At 40.3% G+C, this 22,880-nt stretch overlaps 1 protein-coding gene across 1 annotated transcript in view; it reads left to right on the top strand.

Annotated features, from left to right (window-relative positions):
• The window catches only part of LOC145998992 (methanethiol oxidase), an 82,487-nt gene extending 64,316 nt beyond the window's left edge, over positions 1–18,171 (top strand). Inside the window, exons 2-11 of the mRNA XM_083135845.1 lie at positions 1,290–1,453; positions 3,848–4,033; positions 6,896–7,055; positions 10,229–10,369; positions 11,716–11,881; positions 12,813–12,907; positions 13,372–13,559; positions 16,491–16,636; positions 17,552–17,674; positions 18,014–18,171. Of these exons, the coding sequence (XP_082991971.1) occupies positions 1,290–1,453; positions 3,848–4,033; positions 6,896–7,055; positions 10,229–10,369; positions 11,716–11,881; positions 12,813–12,907; positions 13,372–13,559; positions 16,491–16,636; positions 17,552–17,674; positions 18,014–18,065 (1,421 nt within the window). The 3' untranslated portion in view covers positions 18,066–18,171. The remainder of the gene's footprint in view (positions 1–1,289; positions 1,454–3,847; positions 4,034–6,895; positions 7,056–10,228; positions 10,370–11,715; positions 11,882–12,812; positions 12,908–13,371; positions 13,560–16,490; positions 16,637–17,551; positions 17,675–18,013) is intronic.
• The last annotated feature ends 4,709 nt before the right edge of the window (positions 18,172–22,880 follow it).

The raw sequence follows: 22,880 nt of genomic DNA on the forward strand, positions 1-22,880 counted from the left end.
AATCTAGAATGTAACAGTAGTAGTTTCGAACATAAAGAAAGTAAATATTGAAACTGAACGTGAAGTTAGTAAATTTCTGGACTTAACTAATTTTACTTTCTTTTAATATAGCCATTTTGACTTCGTTGCTCATTACCTGTATCAGTTGATTTTGAATTTCAATTCAGAACGTGGATAATTATTGTGAATCTCATTTTATTGTGTACGTCTGAAATGTTCTTGTGGCAATTGGTCATATTTCGAAAGAAATTTCACCAAATACGTGAAGTTTCCTTAATTTTCTGTTGTTTCTGCTGTGTATAATGTTTCTCGATGATCTCGAACCACAAAGTTATGAGAAGTCTAAAATTGTGTTTATGCTTATCAAGCTTTATAAGAGAACGTTTCGTTGTTGTTATTTGGCTTCCTGAATGTTCTAAATCAGATGGCTACCACCCGATTTATTTAAAATACGAAATAGTTGACGTATTCAATCAAAGTGCAGTGTTTCACTAGAATTTATAACCGGTTAAAAACATAATGTAGTTTTATCGGTCACAAAAAATAGCTCTTTCCATCTATTTTTGTCACGTCTATTTACATTAAAAATAATAATAATAAGCCCATGGAACGCGAGGCCCCGGGCGCTCGTTCACTTCGCCCACTCTTTGCTACGCCTCTGTTATCATAATTCCTCCCATTGTCATGCTTAACAGGTCAGATATGAGAAGTAAAATGAATAAACAAAGCTGCGATTTCCTTTTAACGCATCTTGTAGATTCGTTCTGATCCAAATTTAAACTGTAGGTCCAGTTCCGATTAGCCTATCATGAGCATAAAGTGGACTTCTCGAGCCTGTTAAACGTGGAGATGAAAATACAGAACGAATGAGTCTTGAATATTATATATCCAAAACATGGCAGTTGGGAGGGGCGATCGCCCCTATCGCCCTCCCCGTGGATCCGTGCCTGCGTAACTCCTTTACATTTTATACGGTGTGTTAAGGGACTTTTGAATCATCTTGTAGCCGGCCCCCGTGGTGGAGTGGTTAGCACAGCGCGCTACTACGCCATGGGTCCCGGGTTCGAATCCTGGCCTGGGCATAGCTGTTTGCGAGTGTCCATTCATCAATTTCATCATATCATCACTCATCCCCATCTTCGCAAATTAGCCAATAGTGGCACAAAGAGCGAAGTAAAATAAAACAAATCAACCAATCACCTTGTAGTTCAGAATCTTTCATAAACTTTTTTTTGTGATCCAAATTTGATTTGAGTATTCTGAACCACTCTTCATTATGTTTTTAACAGGTTGTAAGTGTGGGCCCGGGTACGAGTCCCCAAAAGCTGCCATGTGCGGCCCGCGCGAAGAGATCCTCTATGTCCCATGTATCCAGCCGAATCCTAAGGAATCTCAGAAGCCAGATTACCTTGCAACAGTGGATGTGAATCCGGACAGCCCTACATACTGTAAGGTAAAATTTCTTCAATTTATTGATTTTTCTGTCAACTTTATCTGTCATTTGTCCCTCAACGGGAGACACTATAACTTGTGCTGTGACAATGACAATGCTTCTAAGACACACGAGATGTTCATCGTAGGCCATTACAAGGTCGTCCAAGAGTAAGGACGTCACAACAGGAGCGATATCTGCCGACGAAACCAGATATGCCTGCAAGAACACTGTCCTCAAAACTTGCAGCACCTCAGGAGTTAGAAGTTATTTTCGTGGCAAACAGAGACTCTATGTCACACGTCCATTAGTGTTTGCTCCGCTTGATCCAGTGCACAGAACAAGGGCTTGTCATATATATCAGCTGAAAATCTGACTTTAGTGAGAAATTGTTTTGGTAGTGAACTCTGTGTTTTCTTCTTTTTTTTTTAATAATAGGAGATGAAATACTAATAACAAATATATTGAATTTCTTCAACCTTGTCAGCTGTCTGAGCAAACCATCCCAAGCAATTGATCTTCTAGGCAGTTGAAAAGCGGACTTTCTTAATTGTAGCTACTCTTTATCTGTGAAAAGGTTTTCAGTTTTACTGTACAGTTATTAAAATATTTAGAGTCCTCATTACGATTTAGCCTATTCTCTTTCTAATGCAAGAAAAGTGAGATCAGCCAAATATTTCAAACTGCTTCTGAAAAGTGTCAACAGACGTTCAATTCTGAAATTGCGATTCCAAGAATAACAAAACTAAGGAAAAAACGAGATAACTATCCTCCTACTATCATAGAGGATGTGGGACCCGCTATTGGCCTTGGGGGATGGGCACATCTGATTGGACCCCCCAAATTTTCTTTCTGGATACGCCCCTGGCACAGAAGGGCCCGTTAACAGTGGAGTCGATATCATCGAAATAGGACCCTGAACTCTCAAGAGATTATTCCAGATTCTGTTTGCAAAATGATTCCAGTCACACATTCATCTGGTGAAAACCTCGAACACAATTTAAACCCAGAAATATGTGAAAAAGGATTAGTTTGTTGGTGGTGGAATACTTGGGCAGGCATCATGTTCACATACGGAGCTGCACGTCTTCACTGAGTTACTGCCCAGAGGTAAGAGAGACGAGATACTTCAACAACATGCACGAAGTTTCAGAGGCGTAGTCGGCCCAGTCTTCATCTTCATGGACGATAATGCACAAGCTCAAGGAGGCAACCTGGTGGATGAAATTATTGAAGGTGAAGTAATCCACTGCATTGAGTGGCCAGCGACATCTCCAAACATGAACCCTACAGAGCATGCTTGGGATGCATTAGGGAGGCCTCCACCAAGAAAAATTCCAGAGCTCCACACTGCTCTTCATGATGAATGGAACCAGCTGCCCATAGAGCTCTTGAAAGGCATTGCGAGGCATGTGTGCCTGCACGCGAACATCTTTTTCTTGTTGAGGAATTGATGTTTCAATTTTGTTATTTTTTGCATGCATGTATTTGCAGTAAAAAACAATTGCTACTTTCATGTATTCTACTGTATTGCTCTCCTTGTAATCAGGGGTCCCGGGTTTGATACCCAGTGGAGGCACAGTGGTTCAGATCCCACTTTAAACTGTAGGTCCATTTTCGATTAGCCTTTCTGTGCATAAAGTGGACTTTAAACAACAAATCAAACAATCAATCTAATCTATTGTATACCAGATAACATTTTGATTATTTTTTTATTTTTTACTATGTTTTGTGCAGTTCTGACACTTCAATAATAAAATAATTTTTCATATCTTAGTTGGGCTTAACTTTTGGACACTAGCGTACATAAATTTTCCACCTCTCCTCTTCATTGCGATGCTTGAACTCGCTCTAGTGTTACGTTCGGAAATTATATTGCAACCTTCACTTTGTAGATACGACGTTTATTAAACAGACGAACACTTATTCAGTGCAGCAGGAATGTCGGAAATTATTGATCTAATGGTCAGGCATGAGTCTAAATGCAGCCCGTATGTACAATTCACACATGCACATGTATACAGTAGCGGAATCAGGTGGGTTGATGAGGCTGATTCCCCCCAGGGGCCAAAACCTTTCTTAAAAACATTGAATGTCGGATACATGACAAGACCGCAAAATATTGCAGGGTCATGTCTTTCCATACCACAAAATTCCCTTACACGCTATTGCATGTGCATACTTAAAAAGTGTTGAGTTTAATTTGATTTATTTTGTTAGTCAAAATCAGTTGTAACTGTACATGTGTTTGAAAACTCCAATAACACTTGTCAGCAAGAATAATGATAAAAACAACACCACCACCATAGTAGTTAAAATTGAAGCATAAAACGTATCATCAGTTATTAAGTGCTCAGAAATTAGTATGTACTGCTTCAATGTTTCTCTTCTCAGAGGTTTTGTTATTCTTTACAGGTAATTCACAGACTCCAAATGCCATCCATTGGAGACGAACTCCACCATTCAGGATGGAACACTTGCAGCAGTTGTTATGGGGACACAACCAAGAAGAGGAATAAACTTGTTCTGCCATCTCTAAACAGTGACAACATTTACATCGTTGACGTTGGAATGAACCCAAAGGCTCCTAAATTTCACAAGGTAAGACACATACCCAAGTTTCACTTTAACTCAGATTCTTGTCTTTTCAAAACTGCACAGCAAGTAAATTTCACTCTTTTTTTCCCTAATAGGTTATTACAGGGGCATAACGAGACTCAAGGTGGCCCTGGGGTAGACTACTCAAGTGGGGGCCCCTAGTTACTGCTATTATATAGTGGCTGGATTTGTTTTTGATAAATGATAGAGACGAATATTACAAAATAACTAATAAAATAAATACTATGAAATACATTCTTTATTCATTAACAAATTAATATTAACGATTAATTTCAATGCTTACATTACAGATTAATTTATTATCATTTACACAAAAGCATGGATTGTTCAACTTGGACATTTCTTTGCTCTGTCATTTTCAGTTGAATTTAAAGCCAGACCACTAAGACGTTCCTGACTCATAGTACTGCATAAATAGGTTTTATACAGTGTGTCCGGATGAAAATATACCAATAAGAAATTTGAATTACTCTGCAACCGTTGGTGATAGAAATGTCCGGTTACGTTTATTTGGAAGAGGGAATCATAGAATTTTATGATAAGCAAAAGAAAATTTCAGTACTCATCTCAGTAGATCTCAATGTGAGCTCCTTTGGTGGCTCGACAAACATCAAGTCTGTATTGAACCTCAATCCATGCATTGCGCCATTTTTGACGTGTCACAGATGCATATGCATTGATAATTCTTTCTCGTAGATCGTCCAACTCTTGCACAGGTGTTCGGTAGACAATAGTCTTGACACACCCCACAGAAAAAAGTCCAGAGTAGGCAAGTCAGGCAACCTTGGAGGCCATTTAATAGGACCCTCCTCCCAATCCAATTGTCAGGGAAATGGTCATGTAGGAAGTGCTTGACACAACGGTCATAATGCTGGGGAGAGGAGGTGTCTTGTTGGAAAATGTACCCATGAGGTATACGGGGTACAGCATACTGTTCTAACATTTCAAGGTAACTTGCTCCCATAACTGTAGCCCCTTCAAAGAAGAAAGGCCCAATTACAGAATCTCATGTCAAAGCACACCACACATTTATCTTTGGGCTGTCACGTTGTTTCATCAGAAAAGGCAACACATGTAAGGAATTCATTGTCCTAATCAATGCGCGATAGCATTTCCACAGCAAAGTCAAACCTAGCAGGTTTGTCAGTGCACTTAAGTTTTTGAACCAGCTGTAACTTGTATGCTCTGAGCCTTAACCTTTTATGTACAATATCGTGCACAGTTGAACGTGGAATTTGCAGTTGTGAACTTGCACGTCTAACTGATTTGGGCAGACTTCTCTGAAAAGCTCCTTCACTGCAACCACTTTCTCCTCGCTCACTCTTCTTACCACTGCCTTTCTTCCTCAACAAAGAATCCGTTTCCAGCTATTGTTGTGCCATCTAACAATGTAATGACAATCTGGTGGTTCTTGTCTTGTTGTCTAAATCTCCTTTGCACTGTTACAGGGTACTTCAATTCCGCAAACCATAAACAGCACTCAACTTTCTGACGCACAGTAAACAACGCCATTTCACTCACTACTCAAGAACAAAGCGGTGCATGCACGTACTCATGTTGCGTTTTGTTGCCAACTGCTGGTAAAAAAAAATCTATGATTCCCTCTTCCAGATAAACGTAACCGGACATTTCTATCACAAATGGTTACCGAGTTATTCAAATTTCTTATTGGTATATTTTCATCCAGACACACACAATTTAGAAAACAATCTCTGTCTTGTACATTCACCGGCAATAAAAGTTGAACACCTAGATCTAGAAATACTGGCTTCCCTGTGGCAGAACTTCCTATTGAAACGTTGTTATTGAAGAAGCCGTAGAATGCAGTAATACATTCTAGGGAAGCCAGTATTTTACGGTTTAGATGTCCAATTTCTATTCTGGTGACTGTACATGAAACAAACCATGAACAAGTCAGGATTACTGGAGTCAATAAACTATGTTGTATCACAAGGAGATGAGCAAGCACTTTCATATCATTCATGTCCTTTATCTTCTGTTTGAAAGAGCTTCTGATAATATTTGTGACTGAAATAAAAGTTTGGAAATGTTTTTTGCAATTTTTTCAGTTCTTTGCAAAGCTTAGTGTCTGTGGATCTTGACAACAAGAAAGTTATATCCTTTCTGTGTGTCTACAACTGCTTCGATGCCTTTAAAACGATTGCCCAGCTGTGAGCAAATTCTGTCTATCATCGGGTAAAAATATTGATACGTTGAACGAGTTCTCACAGTTGGCATGTCCTTGGACAGAGTTCATTCTTTTTATCTTTTTGATTCTTTCATCTTGAAATCCTCCTACTTGGCATATATTTTCATCATTTCAGCAAGTGATTCAAATTATCCCCAAAGCAAGTGAGAAGCTTGCAGCAAGCTCTCCATGACAAGCTGTGTTCTTGCTGCAAGCTTGCATCCAGCTATCTACAGGTAGTTACCATAAGTCAAAGTTGCAGCAAACTTGTTAAGCTTATATCAAGCTTGCCATAACTAGCTGTAAACTTTCGGCAAAAACTCACTTGCTGAGTACCACTTACATTGAAATTTCATCCAGCTTGCCATATCGAACTTATTTTGACAAAGTATCATAAGCTTGCCACAAGCTTGCGTGCTGTCTGGTTTTAATGCAACATCTATATTAATAAGACAACAACAGCATATTTCTTATGGAAAACTTCAGAGCAAATTTCTTGTCTGATGTCGCTGAGAATGATCCTCCCACACACACACACTTTGTAGCTGACGTGCAGACTTTGAAATCTACAGCACATGTTTCTGCGCACCTGCTCACACAGTTCTCCAAATTATATTCGCTCGCTGGCTAGCTAATCCTGTATTACTCATTCCCAGGTGATAGACAAGAGCGAGCTTCACAAACTGGATGTGTCAACACCTCATACGACTCACTGTCTTCCCACCAATGAGATCATGATTTCGACTCTGGGCAACACCAAAGGTGACGGAAAAGGAAACTTCCTTCTCATTGATGGAGACACCTTGGAAGTCAAGGGTATGTTGTTCCAATATCGTTTATATTTTGAAATTATTTTCTGTACTCTTAAAATGTATACTTTTCAAACCTTCATCCAAACAAGTTCACATTACAGTGCAAACCGTTTGTGTAAAATGAAAGTGAACAATTTATTTCAGAAACCCCCCCCCCCCCTCATGAAAAAATATTGTCGCACTTTTTTCTTTCTAATATTCAAAATGTGTCTATACAACAGACATAATAACATGATAGTACAGGGTGTTTCACTCGCTGTCGGCTCCTGATTTTTTTTCTTATAACTTTCAAACTAATTGACATAATTCAGTGAAATTTGACAGGGACATGCCTTGATGTATGAGATGTATGATTATGTTACTTGCAGGTCATCGCCATTAGCATCAAGGCATACCTGGACACTCCTCTCCGTGTTATGGAAGGTATTCACCAACTCAGTTTCCCACCAAATATTTTCATGCTGTTCGATGAGAGTCAGTGGCTTGTTGTGACTCACTATCCCATACAGCATGCCCCATAGCAAGTAATCCGGTGGGTTGAGGTCAGGTGATCTTTGTGGCTAAAGTCCTTTAGAAATAACACAACATTCAAAGAAGGAAAGAGTTTCAGCTAATGTTGGAGGTGTCAGGCAGTCACATCCTTCTGAAAATACCAGTATGGAGTTCCTCATTGCCGAACTGATTTACAAACTCGTGGAAGCTTTCCATGTTGACTGTGGTATCTACTGCTGCATGGAAGAGTGATTTATCCACACACACCTTACCTTAACACCCCCCCCCCCCAATTTCCCCAACAGCCCTCTTAAATTTTTCACAAAGGCACAATTTATGGTCATTTTGGCTCTACCCTTACATCACCCCCTCCCCAAATTGGAAATTCTGGATAAAACACTGGTATGGAAGAACATGGAGCCAATCAAGGCCACGACAGAGCACACCATACTCCATTTTTTTCATGATGAAGACATGTCTCGTGCACAGTGTTACGATTACCACGAGCCTAAATAGTATTCTGGGAACTGATATGCCCACTTAGGTGGAATGCCTCATCGGAGAACCACGAATTTGTATCAACAAACTGCTGGAACTCTTTTTTCCTAGGTTCCTGAACCCCAAATGGCACAATAAATTGTTTTGGCGCTCCTTTATCAACTCTCGCCGTTCACGGTGTTCTGGTTCATACTCTACTGCTATGCTCCTACACAAAGACTAAATGACTTTCCAATCATGGATGAGTGACATCAACTACCGCAGGCAGCGAACACATGGGTTAGACAGTAGCACCTCCACACCTGTCATTCTGTAACCATGCTTCTCATACACCAAGCTATGTCCATGTCAGATTTCACTGGTATATTAGTAGGAAAGTCATAACGAAAATCGGGAATGAGTGAAACACCCTTCTTCTCTTCAATGTAATTCTTTAAACTTGCTACATTTTTTTCACCTACTTTGACAGTGACAATGGCATGTCACTGGTGATTGGTTGGCAGGCTCTTATGTCCACATGCTAGCTGAATGAACCAAGACTATACCTGTACTACACACATCTTGACCCACGTTTGATGCATGTGACCTTAACAAAACTAAGTACTTATTGATATTTGTTCAGAAATTCTCGATATCCAGGCATATCCTGTAGACATCCATTGAATATCCACATGTCCATCCAGAAGACATCCATAGGATATGCAGGAAGGATATATTTTGGACATTCCATGGATCATTTTTGGATATGTTGTGGACATTATATGGATTACTTTTTGAATATGATTCAAACATCATTCACATGAACAGGATGTTATCTGTATGTTTTATTTGATTGTGGATAATAATGTATTCTGGACTAGAATTGGATCTACTTTGGACATTATTCTGATGCTTTTCACTGATGTTTAAGCATAAGCATATCCATGATAAGGAGAGTATGCACCGAATTTTAGCTTATTCTTCACTACCACATTTAATCATCACAACTTCCTCATTGCAAACTGGCCGACCTCTGTGGCAGAGTGGTCAGCACAGTGTGCTACAATGTCCAGGGATCCCGAAGCTCGGCCTAGGCATTGCTGGTCTTTGTGAGTGTCTCTTCATCATATCATTACTCATCCTCATCTTCAAGATTAGCTAAAGGTGTTAGAATAGTGAATTAAAATAAACAAAATTAATCAATCATTGCAAACTGGCATGGCAAGCGAGACACACAGACTTCTATGAATGGAACTTTCACCTAGCCTTGTGTGCATATGCGACTCGCTGTGTCAGACAATGGACCTACATACCGTATGACAGATATTATTTGCGAGTTATGATTTAAGACTGTATCACAGAGTTTGAGTTCTAACATATATAGCTGAATAACCAAACACTATGAATGAATCTTTCCATGAATATCAAAATATTTGTCAACTTTTTTAATAACATGTGGACACATACTGTATATCCCATGGATACCCAGGATGGGATATCCCATGGACATATAATGAATATCCACAGATCTGATATGGACATTTGTGGATATCCCTTGGAGAATTGTGCTGTATGGGAGGGTCGTATTTTTTTAAAAAAAAAATCACCCTTCCTTTCCTCTCATCTGAGCAAGACTGCTTCCAGGTCGGTGATACGGTACCAAGTAAGGCTCTGGGCTGATCACATTTTTTATATGCTGTCAGGCAGCAATGACAGGGTATATGGTCGGCGGAAATTGGAACTACGTGCTAGTTTCACAACCGAGCCTCATCTGTTGGGCACAGCCAACATTGCAATGTACAGATCACGCCTCTACTGGCATGTAGACATACCAAATGCACCTATTAATCATCATACATGTGCTAACATGTTTCAATAATAGACCATGCAGGCTGCATTTAAATGTATAAGAATCTGGTCACACAGTGTATAATGTGGGATTTGGGTAGATGGGTGTTTCTGAAATAAATTATTCATTTGTGTTTTTTTTTTTTAAATGTTTTCGTTTCATTTCTTTACCTTTCTGCAAGGCGTTCTACAAAGCCAGACACACTAGACATATAGAAAAGACAATTGCCAGCGAAGTGTATGCAACCATCTATTCTTCATCTATTTGATCAATGCCGTTTATCTTTGTCGTCCTGAATTACCTTATAGGTAGAAAAGCAGGATCAGATTACAAACAATATAAATACTTATTCCTTCCAGGTTTGTGGCCCTCAGATAAGAAGTCTTGTGCTTTTGGATACGATTACTGGTACCAGCCATATTGGGACGTTCTTATATCCTCCGAGTGGGGTGCTCCCAAGGCCTTCAAGAGTGGTCTGCAGTTGGAGCATGTAAAAAATGGTACGTTAGAAAGAAGTTGAATCTTCTTTGGAACTCGTGAGGTTCCTAAATATGACAGCTCTTATCCCTCAAAAGTTGGGTCTTCTCTGGAACTCACCATATATACACAAGGGTCGTTCAAGGTTGACCGGGATTTTCGTACGTAAAAAATTGATGAATAGCCGGATCATGATGAAACGTGCAGGTGACTTAATGTATTCCTTCGTGAGTAACTAGAACCCGGCATGACGTATTTCGCGCATGCGCAGCAGTTGCAGCGAACATGGCGGCAAGCAGTGTGTCTGTGGCTGTGGAGCAGCGGTGTGTAATCAAATTTCTCGTGAAGGAGAAAGTGAAACCAGCTGAGATTTTCAGACGATTGCAAGCACAGTATGGTGAACAAACGATGTCACGGACAAGAGTGTACAAATGGTGTGAGCAGTTTCGCGAAGGACGGGAGCTGGTGACAAATGAAGCGCATGGACACATTCGCCCGACTGCAGTCACACCAGTGAATATCGCACGTGTTGAGCAAATGATTCTTGAGAACCGGTGAGTAACAGTGGGGGATATTGCCCAGTATTACTCCACATTGTTGAGTGGTGCTGTACGAAAGTCCATTTGCAAGAAAAGACCTGGGATGTTGTCTGGAAATGTCATTCTTCTCCATGACAATGCCCGCCCTCACACGGCCAATGTGACAACAACTCTGGCAGACATGCGCTGGGAAGTTCTGCCCCATCCCCCCTACAGTCCGGATTTAGCCTCCAGTGATTATCATTTGTTTGCACCCCTTAAAGACCATCTGGGAGGGAAGAAATTCACGACAGACGAAGCACTGCGGAGCGATGTCCTCCAGTGGCTATGACAACAACCAAGTTCTTTCTACGCCAAAGGAATTCGGGAGCTGCCTCGGCGCGCACAGAGAATACTTTGAAAAACTGACATAGTTTGGTGTTTCTTCTGCTACCTATTTCCTCTGCAGAAATAAAAGTCCCGGTCAACCTTGAACGACCCTTGTATTTCAGAAGAATATCTTCAAGTCAGGTGTTTATTTAGGACTTCCAATTAGGAAAGGGGGTGGGGGGTGGTAAAGATAAATTTAAACACCAAAAGGATAATTCATTCAATACATTTTAAGGGGGGGGGGAAGGGCATGCAAAACATTGGAATGGTTTTAAGGGGTATTGTCTTTTTGTATAATCATTTTTAAACTCCTTTAGGAATTTGTGCTAATGTGGATGTCAACTCCACAAATTAAAAATATTAAAGTTAAATTTAAAATAGATTTATTCCTCAAACTAAAAAAAATAAATGGATGATTATTCATATAAATTCATATTCATATCCCATCTTTTCTCCTACAGGTCTTTATGGAAGTTCGCTGAATGTATGGTCATGGTCTGATCGTCGTTTGCTGCAGACTTTATCTCTTGGGGAGGAAGGAGCAATGCCTCTGGAGATTCGGTTCCTGCACGACCCTCTGGCTCAGCAAGGCTTCGTCGGATGTGCCCTCTATGCCAAGATATTCAGGTATCAATATTCCCACCTTTATCACCTGCAATGCAATTACACTTGTGACACTAACTTGTCCTTCATACTTTCCAATAAACTTATTTGTATCTCTTTGAAGACATTGTCATGGCAGGCAAGTCCTCGACAAAATTATGAACTTCTGGGAGCTAGTGTCACACTCAACTTGAGGGATTTCACAGACTTGAGATAGTTAAAATCCTAACATTTTAATGGCATGCCCAAGGGGTTATTGGTGGGATTAAATTTCTGTAGATATTTGGTTGCATATACTTTGCTGGGTTTTTTTTTATGTGGTTGCATACATTATAGGCATGACATTTAAATATACTGACCAAGTTCAAGGGGTTCAGGCCATTTGCAGAATGTCGCACTACACACTTGTAGCTTTGATTTATTTTACTTCGCCTTTGTGCCACTTTTGGTTAATTTGCGAAGATGGGGACAAGTGATGATATTGATGAATGGACAGTCACAAACATCCATGCCCAGGCCAGGATTCGAACCTGGGACCCCTGGCATCGTAACTTGTAGCTTTGGTCCCATTATTGTTCTATTCTGCATCTTTCATGGCCATTCTCGTTGGAAGGTTTAGGAACTTCCCTTGTTAGTATACATTACCAATTTTAAATGTTTTATACCTACCCATCATCCATCCATGTCAACTTCTTCCTGTCTAGTCAGTGAAGAAAAGGAGGCTTGGCAACTATGTGGTTCTGGAACTCCCAAGATTTGTGCATGGTACAGGGGAGACGATGGTCATCAAACCCTGTCATGAAGTTTTATTTTCAACACCTGCAATGGAAAGGACTTCCAGGTAGGTACAGACATCATGAGGTTCTCTGTTATACCGAAGGAACTATCTTGCAACTATCCCATGGCATCTGTTTTAGAACTCACAGTTGAACTGACTGGTAATTTTCCTTTGCAGATTTTTCAAGAGTGAAGATGGTAGTTGGCGAGCAGAGAAGGTGATTGATGTACCAGCCAAGAAAGTGGACGGGTGGATGCTTCCAGAGATGCCAGGCAAGTCTTTCTACCCTCTAGCTATTTTTTTGTTTATATCAACTACTTACAATCACACATATGCACATGCACAGAGTTTTTATCCTAACACTTCTGTTCCAGAGAGATGGGCGACTTTTCCATCTGTATTTGAATTAGTGTAATTTATGTTTTTGTCAATAGAAATTTGAATTAATCTATAATGAAGTAGTATACAGAGAGGTATGTATATCTTTCGTGGATTAAGAAATACCATGTAGGAAGATATAACCATAAAGAGGTGTTATGGCTTCCTTTTTAGCTATATTTTCCAGTTTTTTGTGTACCAATATTGTTTTCTGGATTAAAGGGGAAATAAACCCCAGCACTGTGCTCTTACTATTACATTATTATTATTATTATCATGTGGATTATAATACACTCGCTGTCATGGAAGCTCCAATCTAGATGAAAACAATGTTGTGTTTCTCTCTTCTTCTTCGCAGGAGTTCTCACGGATATCTTATTATCCCTGGATGACAAGTACATGTACTTCAGCAATTGGGCACATGGAGACATCAGGCAGTATGACATAACAGATCCTGCTAAACCTCGCCTTGTTGGTCAGATTTTCCTGGGTGGATCCATACAGGATGATGGGCAAGTGAAGGTCACTGATGACCCAGAACTGAAGGTAAGGTACCTTCTATATCCTATGCTGTATAATTTAGTCCCACTTCACTTGCAAGCAGTTGGAAGAAAATATCAAGAAATTGTGTATAATTTCATGAGTTCAAGATTGAACTTTACTTATTTTATGAAGAAGATTCAGAGAATTAACATCCCTTCAAATCTAACAATATCATACTTAAGATACCTATTTAACTTAATCAAACCAAACCCATTCCTTCCCATTAATTACTGGTGTGCAGTAAGTTCACTAAATGTTATAGGGTCCGGCAGAATGAATAGCCTGATTTGATTCACGTAGTATGGCGTTGTTGTTTTGCCTGCGCAATGACGTGTGTGCACACTGCCATTTGTAAGTATGGCCTTGTGGAGTTCGGAACATCGAGCATCGCATTTGAGGCGTATTTAAAAAATAACAAGTCTCCAATCACCATGCAGCGACTCTTTCATCGCCATTTCCAGGTGGACCGACATCAGAACATCCCGGATCATAGGACGATTGTACGGTGGGCGCAACGATTCAGGACTACTGCATCGTGTGCAAAAAAGAAAGGCCTGGGGTGACCAAAGACACAACGGACCCAGGAACGAGTGGAGGAGGCCCGTCAAGCACTGATCCGAAGTCCTCAGCGTTCTGCTGCTTTGGCGCTAGGAATGTCAGATCGTTCCCTGCAGCGCATCATCCATGAAGACCTCCATGTCCACCCCTACAAAATGCAGGTCGCACAGAAACTAACCGAACAAGATAAACATGCCCGACGAACCTTTGCGTTGCGTTGCTTGGAACTTTTAGCAGCCGAGCCACAGATGCGAAACAACATACTGATGTCGAATGAGGCTCATTTTGATCTGCACGGTGGTGTCAATAAACAGAATTACAGATACTGGGCACCATTTAATCCTTGTTGGCTGCATGAGCAACCCCTGCACAGTGAACGTGTGATGGTGTGGCATCGTTTGGCATCATCGGTCCATATTTTTTTGAGGATCTTCATGGACGTGCGGTAACGGTTAATAGCGATCGCTATGTCCAAATGTTACATGACCATGACTTCCTCCTTCCAAGGGTGAACAACGACATATGGTCCCAACAGGATGGGGCAACAGCCCACATGACCTGCCGGTCCATGACTGTCTTGCGGCGTCATTTTCCTCGTCGATTGATTTCCCGATTTGGAGACATTCATTGGCCATCATGGTCGCCCGATTTTCCTGCCCCTGACTTCTTCTTGTGGGGCTACCTGAAAAGTCAAGTGTACGCTACACGTCCTCATAGCGTGGGTGAACTGAAGGCAAGGATACGCACAGCTGTGGAGGCGATCCCATTGGACATGCTGGAGCGGGTGATGTGAGCTTTCGTTCGAAGCCTGGAAGAATGCGCTGAACGTGATGGCGACCATCTGTCGGGCGTTATCTTCAAAACCAAGTAAAATGGCATATATGGTATGTAATGGCATCTATTATTCTTTGTTTTCAATGTGTTTCAATAAATTATTTGATTTGTTTCGACGTTCTGTCCTTTTTATATCTTACTATTCATTCTGCCAGACCCTGTATTTATAGTTGTACTATTTGGTCTAGGAATTAATTCGTGCGCCTGGACAAGAGATGGCGTAACGAACGTATCGTCCCACAGTTCCATGTATCCACACATGCGTTGAAAACTCCTGTCAGCGCGCATCGTTCGTAGTATAGGGCAGTTGATTGACGCGTCAAGAACAGCATTTTGTAGTCAACTGAACATGGTGCAGTTCGTGCCAGATAAAGTGTTTTTGCGGGGTGTTCTGCTTCATTACTTTAACATGTAGAAAAGTGCTACCGGAAGTCATCGTATTTTGGTGGAAGTGTATGGTGACCATGCGCTAGCTGAGCGAACGTGTCAGAAGTGGTTTGCACGGTTTAGAAGTGGTGATTTCGGCCTGGAAGACCAAGAGTGACCTGGACAGCCAAAAAAAATTGAAGACGAAGAATTGCGAGCATTGCTCGATCAGGATTCGTGTCAAATGCAGGAAGAACTTGCAGAAGCATTAGGCGTTGATCCAAAAACAACAGTTTCCAAATGCCTCAAAGCCATGGGAATGATTCAAAAGATGTCACATTGAGTTCCACATGAATTGAAAGACAGAGACGTTGAAAGACGAAAAACCATTTGTGAATTGCTGCTTCAAAGACAGAAAAGAAAGGGATTTTTGCATCGCATTGTTACTGGCGATGAGAAGTGGATCCATTACGAGAACCCGAAACGAAAAAAGGCCTGGGTGAAGCCAGGTGAACCAGGTCCATCACAACCGAAACGAGATATTCACTGTGCAAAGGTTATGCTGTGCATATGGTGGGATATGAAAGGTGTGGTGTACTATGAGCTGCTGCAACCGGGTGAAACTATTAATGGAGAACGTTATCGACGACAATTAATGCGTTTGAAGCAAGCTCTGGCCAGGAAACTACCAGAATGGGAGAACAGACATGATAAACTTATTTTTCGCCCACATGTCGCAAAACCTATTTAGAAAATGTATGATGGGAAGTTTTACCGCACACGCCGTATTCACCAGACGTTGCTCCTTCGGACTACTACTTGTTCGATTGCATGAATAACGATTTGATTGGACAGCGGTTCACTTCAGAAGATATCGAAAAATGGGTCTCTGACTGGATCGCTTCAAAGGATGAGGACTTCTTTCGCCACGGAATCCGTAACTTGCCTGACAGATGGGCGAAAGTGGTGGCTCGCGATGAACAATATTTTTCTTAAGGTATTTATGTATTTTGTGTTTGAACTACAGCTTCAATGTGTGCATAACAACCGCATGAATTAATTCCTAGACCAAATAGATGTCTCGATTCCTGTAGGATTTCCAACAATTGACAGATAATCTGTGTTAACCTTTTCTAAGTTTCTCTAATTTGGTATTTCATGTTTCCTGCATTCCAGGAGCAGCCTGCCCCTGTGCATGTCAAAGGACGACGCCTTTTCGGAGGTCCCCAGATGCTGCAACTTAGCCTGGATGGGAAGAGGTTGTATGTGACGTCTTCACTCTATGCAGCATGGGACAAGCAATTCTACCCAGATCTCACCAAGTGAGTGTGATAGGTTGAAGTGAGGGAATGCTTCTTGTACAATCAATTGCAAAAGCACATGCTAGTGTTCAAATGGCAGGATAAAATCAGTATCAAACCCCTTGAAACTGTGCAACCCAGATACACACACAAGGGTTAAACAGGTTGCTGACATCTCAGGATATCACCTACTTAAACACAGATGCTTCTTCGAATATAAAATACCTGTACTGTGAAGCAATTTTGTTTCACATATAATATTTGAAATAAGCAGTCTTGAATCTATCTAGATAATTAAGCATCTGATTTGAATAATATTACACTTATATTTGTTTTAATTTTTTTTACTTATATTACTTTTACTCGAAATATCTTACTTTCCTGTGCCTAATGCTTTTCTTTTTGCATTTACTTTCCTACGTTGCTGTTGTTTTTTGTTGTCAGTTGTTTGCTCTTTTTTTTGATATATGTATATATGCTTTTGTACAGTCAACTGCAAAAGTACATACTATACCACGTTTGTTACAACCTGTCACATTTCCCATACTAGCGATCACTCGACAGTTTCGGTGCCAATGAGAAACGAGGAAAATGTCATCTGCTGGGCAGCGAGGAGCGAATGGAAGCCAGCAGAGAGGCGTTTACATAGATGCTATTGCCATGTTGCAGTCTAACTCCTTATGTGCAACCTGACCTCGGTTTCCCCCAACGTGGGGTTCACTCTGTCTACAACGGCAATGCCATCTGGTTTCTGCTAGAAATGCCAACGATCAACAAGCGCGGGAAATTTGACAGGATGTACCAAATGTGGTATACTATTGTATATATTTGCAAACTATATCCTACTTTGTTCTTTATTTACTACAACTTTTCTGGATTTCTCTTTTACATGCTTTTCAAGAATTGTTTCCATTCATTTCTTATATTATTTTGCAGGCATGGCTCAACCATGGTGAAGATCAATGTGAACACTGACAAAGGCGGCCTTTCAATGGACCCCAATTTCCTCGTGGATTTTGGCCAGGAGCCCTGGGGACCTGTTCTAGCTCATGAAATGAGGTAATTGTGGACATGCGTGAGTGTGTTAACATTGGTTACAGTATTCATTCATTTCACAAGTGTTTGAAGTCCTGCAAATAATAAAAAAGAGGTTCGTAAGAAAATCTATCGCAGCACTTGCCAATTCAGGCAAATGCTGGGATGGTACTTTTAATTGAAGACCGCGAACACGTCCTTGTCCCATCCTTCCTACATCTTCTCATCCAAGGATACAAATAAGCAAAGTTATTTTAATCAAGCAATCACAGAATGTGCATTGTGGGTGTTACATAAACTCTTAGATACTCTTGCTGCATGTAGATTTCTTTAATACTTTTAACTTTTATCTTGTATTTCTAGATACCCTGGAGGCGATTGCACATCAGACATATGGCTAGCACCAAAGAAGTAAAAGCTGAATTGACCATTTTATAAAATGAATCTGTTTATAATCACTGCAGTTGCAATCTATAAATGAATAAATATATCATCAGGGAAGGCAAATAGTGTCTTATTTACAGTAATCTGCCTTTGAATGAGGTGAAAACTATATGAGTAAAGTGTAAAGCTGCACACAATACCATAACATGAAAGATATTTAAAACTCAAATATTGTAATGTATGAGGTTGGCTGTCCTAAGATGATTCCTTGGTGACAACAAAGGAGCCTGACTATAGTCCATTCCAGATTTCACTCATTCTCCAGGAATTTTGTCCCATGGGCCTCTGGGCTAGTAGTAAGATGCAAGTGGAACGGAGGCAAATTTCAATTCCCCCCCCCCCCTTGTACGCTAATTTCTGTTTCTCCATTTATTGAATGTTATCTTTAGTACATATTGACAATAAAGATTCCATTTTTTGCAAACGGACAGTGCAATAATAGCAATTATTATATAACACTGAAAGTAGAAGTTATTTATATTTTAATGAAGATATTAAAATCAATATTCTTACCTTAGTCTTGAAAAAGAAACTGCAATCTTCTTGGTGATTCCTTAGCAAATGCTGTTATTACATTTGCAACAAACGCTTCCTTATCCTTTTGTATCTTGCTACGATGGACACTCATCATACACAGGCCATCGAGCCTGTCATTGCGCATTGTTGTACGTAACCAAGTTTTCACACGCCTCAGTGTGCTGAATGACCTTTCCACTGTACAAGTTGTGTCTGGCAGTGACATAGCAATATTTACGGCCTTTGAAACAGCAGGATAACAAAGCTTAGTTTGTTCTAAAATGTCAATATATTCAATTTTGTCTTTGGCATTCCCTTGTTCATACTTGTTTTGCCAATAATCATACCAGCATTTTGCTTCCTTCACAAAATTGTCCAAATGATAAAATTCCTGCAATAATTCTATTAAATTCACTGGCAGATAAAGTTTTCATATTTTGAGGATGTAGCTGCAGGAGATTGTAGCTTACATCATTTCTGTCTGAAAATCATGTGCGTAATGATTAAATGAGTGAGTCCAAATATGGAATATAAATTGCTACCCGGTAATAAACTTCTGGCGATGTGGCTACATGGTTTGCTCTGTGTGACTGTCAAACTGCTTGTCGTGGAACAGTTATCTCAACATTAACGGTAGCTGCTATTTCCTGGTTTTGTTGCAGGATGTTTTCAAACTGTTGTTCTGCTTCACGAAAACTTCCACAAGCTCCTTCAGATGATTCCGAACTGCACTGCTATCAATGGACACTCTCTGGAGAATATTTGTGATTGGTTCTAAAGCACCACTGTACATTGCTACAATGAAAACAGGGGTTGGTGAGCCCTGCGTTTTGTTTTTGAATTTCCATTGTTACTAAGCTGCTCTAGTGCCTCAATAATTACAGTGAAGTTTTCTGCGAAGAGAAGACAAGCATCTAGTATCCGTGCTTTCACGGAAAAAGTTAATTACTTCTTTTACAGTTCCGCATGTATTCCATACTTCACTGACATCACTAATTACAAGATTAAGTCTATGAGAAGCGCAGTGGAAATATAAAGCATGAGGATATTTGTCATGAATAATTTTCCGCACACCATTTATCCTCCCGGACATTACGGAACACCCATCAAATCCTAAACCTACACACTTGGACATGTCAACACCCCCACAGACAGAATAGTTCCTGCTACTGCTTTGGCATGTAGTTCGTCAAGCGGCACAACTCCAATAAATTCTTCACGCACTTTTAGTTTGTTTTCATCCACAAACCGAAGTCCAAGGGAAAGCTGCTCTGTGCCAGAAATGTCTGCTGTTTCGTCGGCTAACACAGAAAAGGCACAAGATTTATTCACTTCCCGAAGTAACTGCTCTCTCAAAACTTGACCACCAATTTGTATTATTTTATTCTGTGTGCAAACTGAAGTGTACTTTGCATTTGGCGTTTTTAAATGTTCATCTAAAACGACATCACCACATTCGACTCTAAATTCAAGCAAATCGTGTAGAACACCAGCGTTAGAAGAGTTTCCTCGCAGTGGTAAGTCATGTGTGGCACAGAAGATGATTGAAGATACAATTGGAGACAGTTTCTCCCTGTTTGATTTAATTTGATCAGCAACAGCATAATCAATCTGTTCTATAATGGTGCCCTGCTTACTGTTCATTGTTTCCGCAAAATTCTGGGAGCATTCTACAGCTTCCTTATGCAACTCAGATGCCATGTGATTTTTTACGCTTCGTGAATATCTTTAAATTTTGCAAATGCCCTCACAATAAAGGCATTGCAAATGCCCTCACAATAAAGGCACCTTGAACTCCTCGATGGAGTCTTGGTCTGAATACAACACAGTGTCGACACAAGGCACCTCTCTTTTGCAGAGTACACAAGACAAGAACTGTTCTGTTCAAACCACTTGAAGAAAAACGGATGCTTTTGTCCCTCAGCCAAATCACCGCGAAAGTCGTATGAAGAACTTGGTGCCCATGGTTCATCTATTAACTTCATTTTATCGCTGTCAGTTAATTCACTGTGAAAAGATATTATCAAATATCACCCTACATCATACATACAGCTTATGCTATCAACAGAAGATATTGCACTGGTTAGTAGTAATTCACTTCCTTCTGTTGAGGTCACACACTTGTCACTCTCCCCTCAGACTTTCCTTGACACAGCCGGCGTTAGCAGTTACATTTTCGCTCGAAGAACCCCAATGAACCAACAATGTTATTTGTTGACTCTGTTCTTGGACGTTTGAAAAATTTCCTAATGTCCATTTCTATTGTCTTACAAAAAGCACTGGCACTGCCTTCCAAAACTGCACCAAATCAAGCACAACTACATGCACTTATCATGAACTCGAACAACTCTGAAGTGACACAACAAAGGAAAGAACAAAACTCAACTTTCACCCCGGAGCCAAATTTAGAAGTAGGAAAAGACAAGCAACCCTCTTCGGGCCAGTCCAGTTGTCGTGGAATGTGGGGGAGGTGGGTGCATGATGAACCATACAGAGATTAGAAATCTTGCTGCCTTTCATTATTTGTGTGGATAAAATATATTTCTAAACCAAATATGTTAATTAACAAATTTAGGCAGGAATATTTTTTGGGCAATCTACCTTTGCGTTCTATGAAAACACAACCCATTTAATTTAAAACATTTTATTTTCCTTCGAAAAATACACTAAAATGAATGTAGACTTAATTGTTGAACTTTCTGCTTCACATAGTTACAATTCATGTTAAAGTAGAGCCAGCGTATTTTCGGAACAGCTATGAGGTTTTCTTATGTACAAGCTCGAAGCGAGCCCCCTACAGCTGTGGGGGAGGAGAAACAAGCGATGTTAGCGCGCCTTGTGCAGTGTTGCAAGTAAACGAAGGAACGGTGGCTGACAGTGACACAAAGCAGACATCTGACTAGAAAGGCACACACAAAACAATTTAATTTAATAAACTTACCTTGTGTATTGTAATGCCGCAAATGTCATGATGAAACAAAGTTGTTTTTATTCCAACTGCTCAATACCATCAAGCTCGGAATCCGAATCTGTCATGTCGCACGAATCCTCACCGGCACTTGAAACAGAGTCGTCTGCACTGCTACTGCTGTCACCAACACTGAAAGCGAGACGTTCAATTTCCGGTTCCAGCAAACCTTCCAAACGAATGTATTCTTCCTCAGCCTTTTTGACATTGCAGCAACAGGGCTCCCATTCCTTCTCGCAAATTTCGGCAAACACTTCCTTGCACAGTTCCCAGACGTTGTTCAATTTGAAGGTGACATTGCGATTGGCAACCTTTTGTTTACATATCCCCCAAATTTTCTCAATTGGGTTCAAGTCGGGATGATATGCGGGCAAACGAAGGACAGTGTGACCATGCTCACTCATTATGTCATCTATAACGTAAGACTTTATTTTTGGTTTGTGTAGTTTTATGAGACTGTACAGTTCAGGTTTAAACATATCATTAGTAAAAGGTATCCCGTTTTTCAATAACCAGTCTTGCATTTCACTTTTTCTACTATTAGAGGATGGGCTTCTTTCTTTCTGGACATTGTGATATGATGCATTGTCAATTACTAATACTGAATTTGGTGGTAAATTTGGTAATAACATTTCCCGTATCCATCGCGTGTAATTGTTGGAATTCATTTCTGTATGATAATCACCAGTTTTTTGACTAGACTTGAATATCAAAAGGGCGTTCGGGATAAAGCCATTGTGGGTGCCTGCATGAACAATAATCAGGCGTTGCCCTTTGGATACTGGTGATTTTAGGTCCTGAACAGTGTCGTCACACCATGCTTTGGATGTTGTGTGAGAGCTGTGGATGTATGTTTCGTCGGAATAAATAATAGGACGCTCTTCCCTTCGATATCTACAAATTGCACGCAGAAAACTTATTCTCGCATTGCGAATATCATTTCTTTCAATAAGTATCCGCCTATTACTCTGCACTTTCTTCCACCTGAACCCGAGTTTTCTAAAAATCTTTAACAAACTAGACGCCTGCCCTTTAAACCCTATTGAAGTCTTGAATTTAGCGAGCACAGATTTTACTGTAGGCACTTGTTTGTCTGTGGTATAAAATTCGTTTATTGTCCTTCGAACAACGCACATATCGAAATCGTCAATATTTGTACATGGTCGCGGTCGGTTTTTATTTCTACGTGGCGTGCTATATGACGAGGATGTTCCCGCATTAACCTGTGAACTTTCCTTTTTAATTGATTTTATTGTATTTACAGAGACACCAGTCGCAGTACAAACATGGTCCATCACTTTC

This window comes from Lepisma saccharinum, chromosome 14 (genome assembly GCF_977018435.1).
Source record: "Lepisma saccharinum chromosome 14, izLepSacc3.1, whole genome shotgun sequence".
NCBI classification, from domain to species: domain Eukaryota; kingdom Metazoa; phylum Arthropoda; class Insecta; order Zygentoma; family Lepismatidae; genus Lepisma; species Lepisma saccharinum.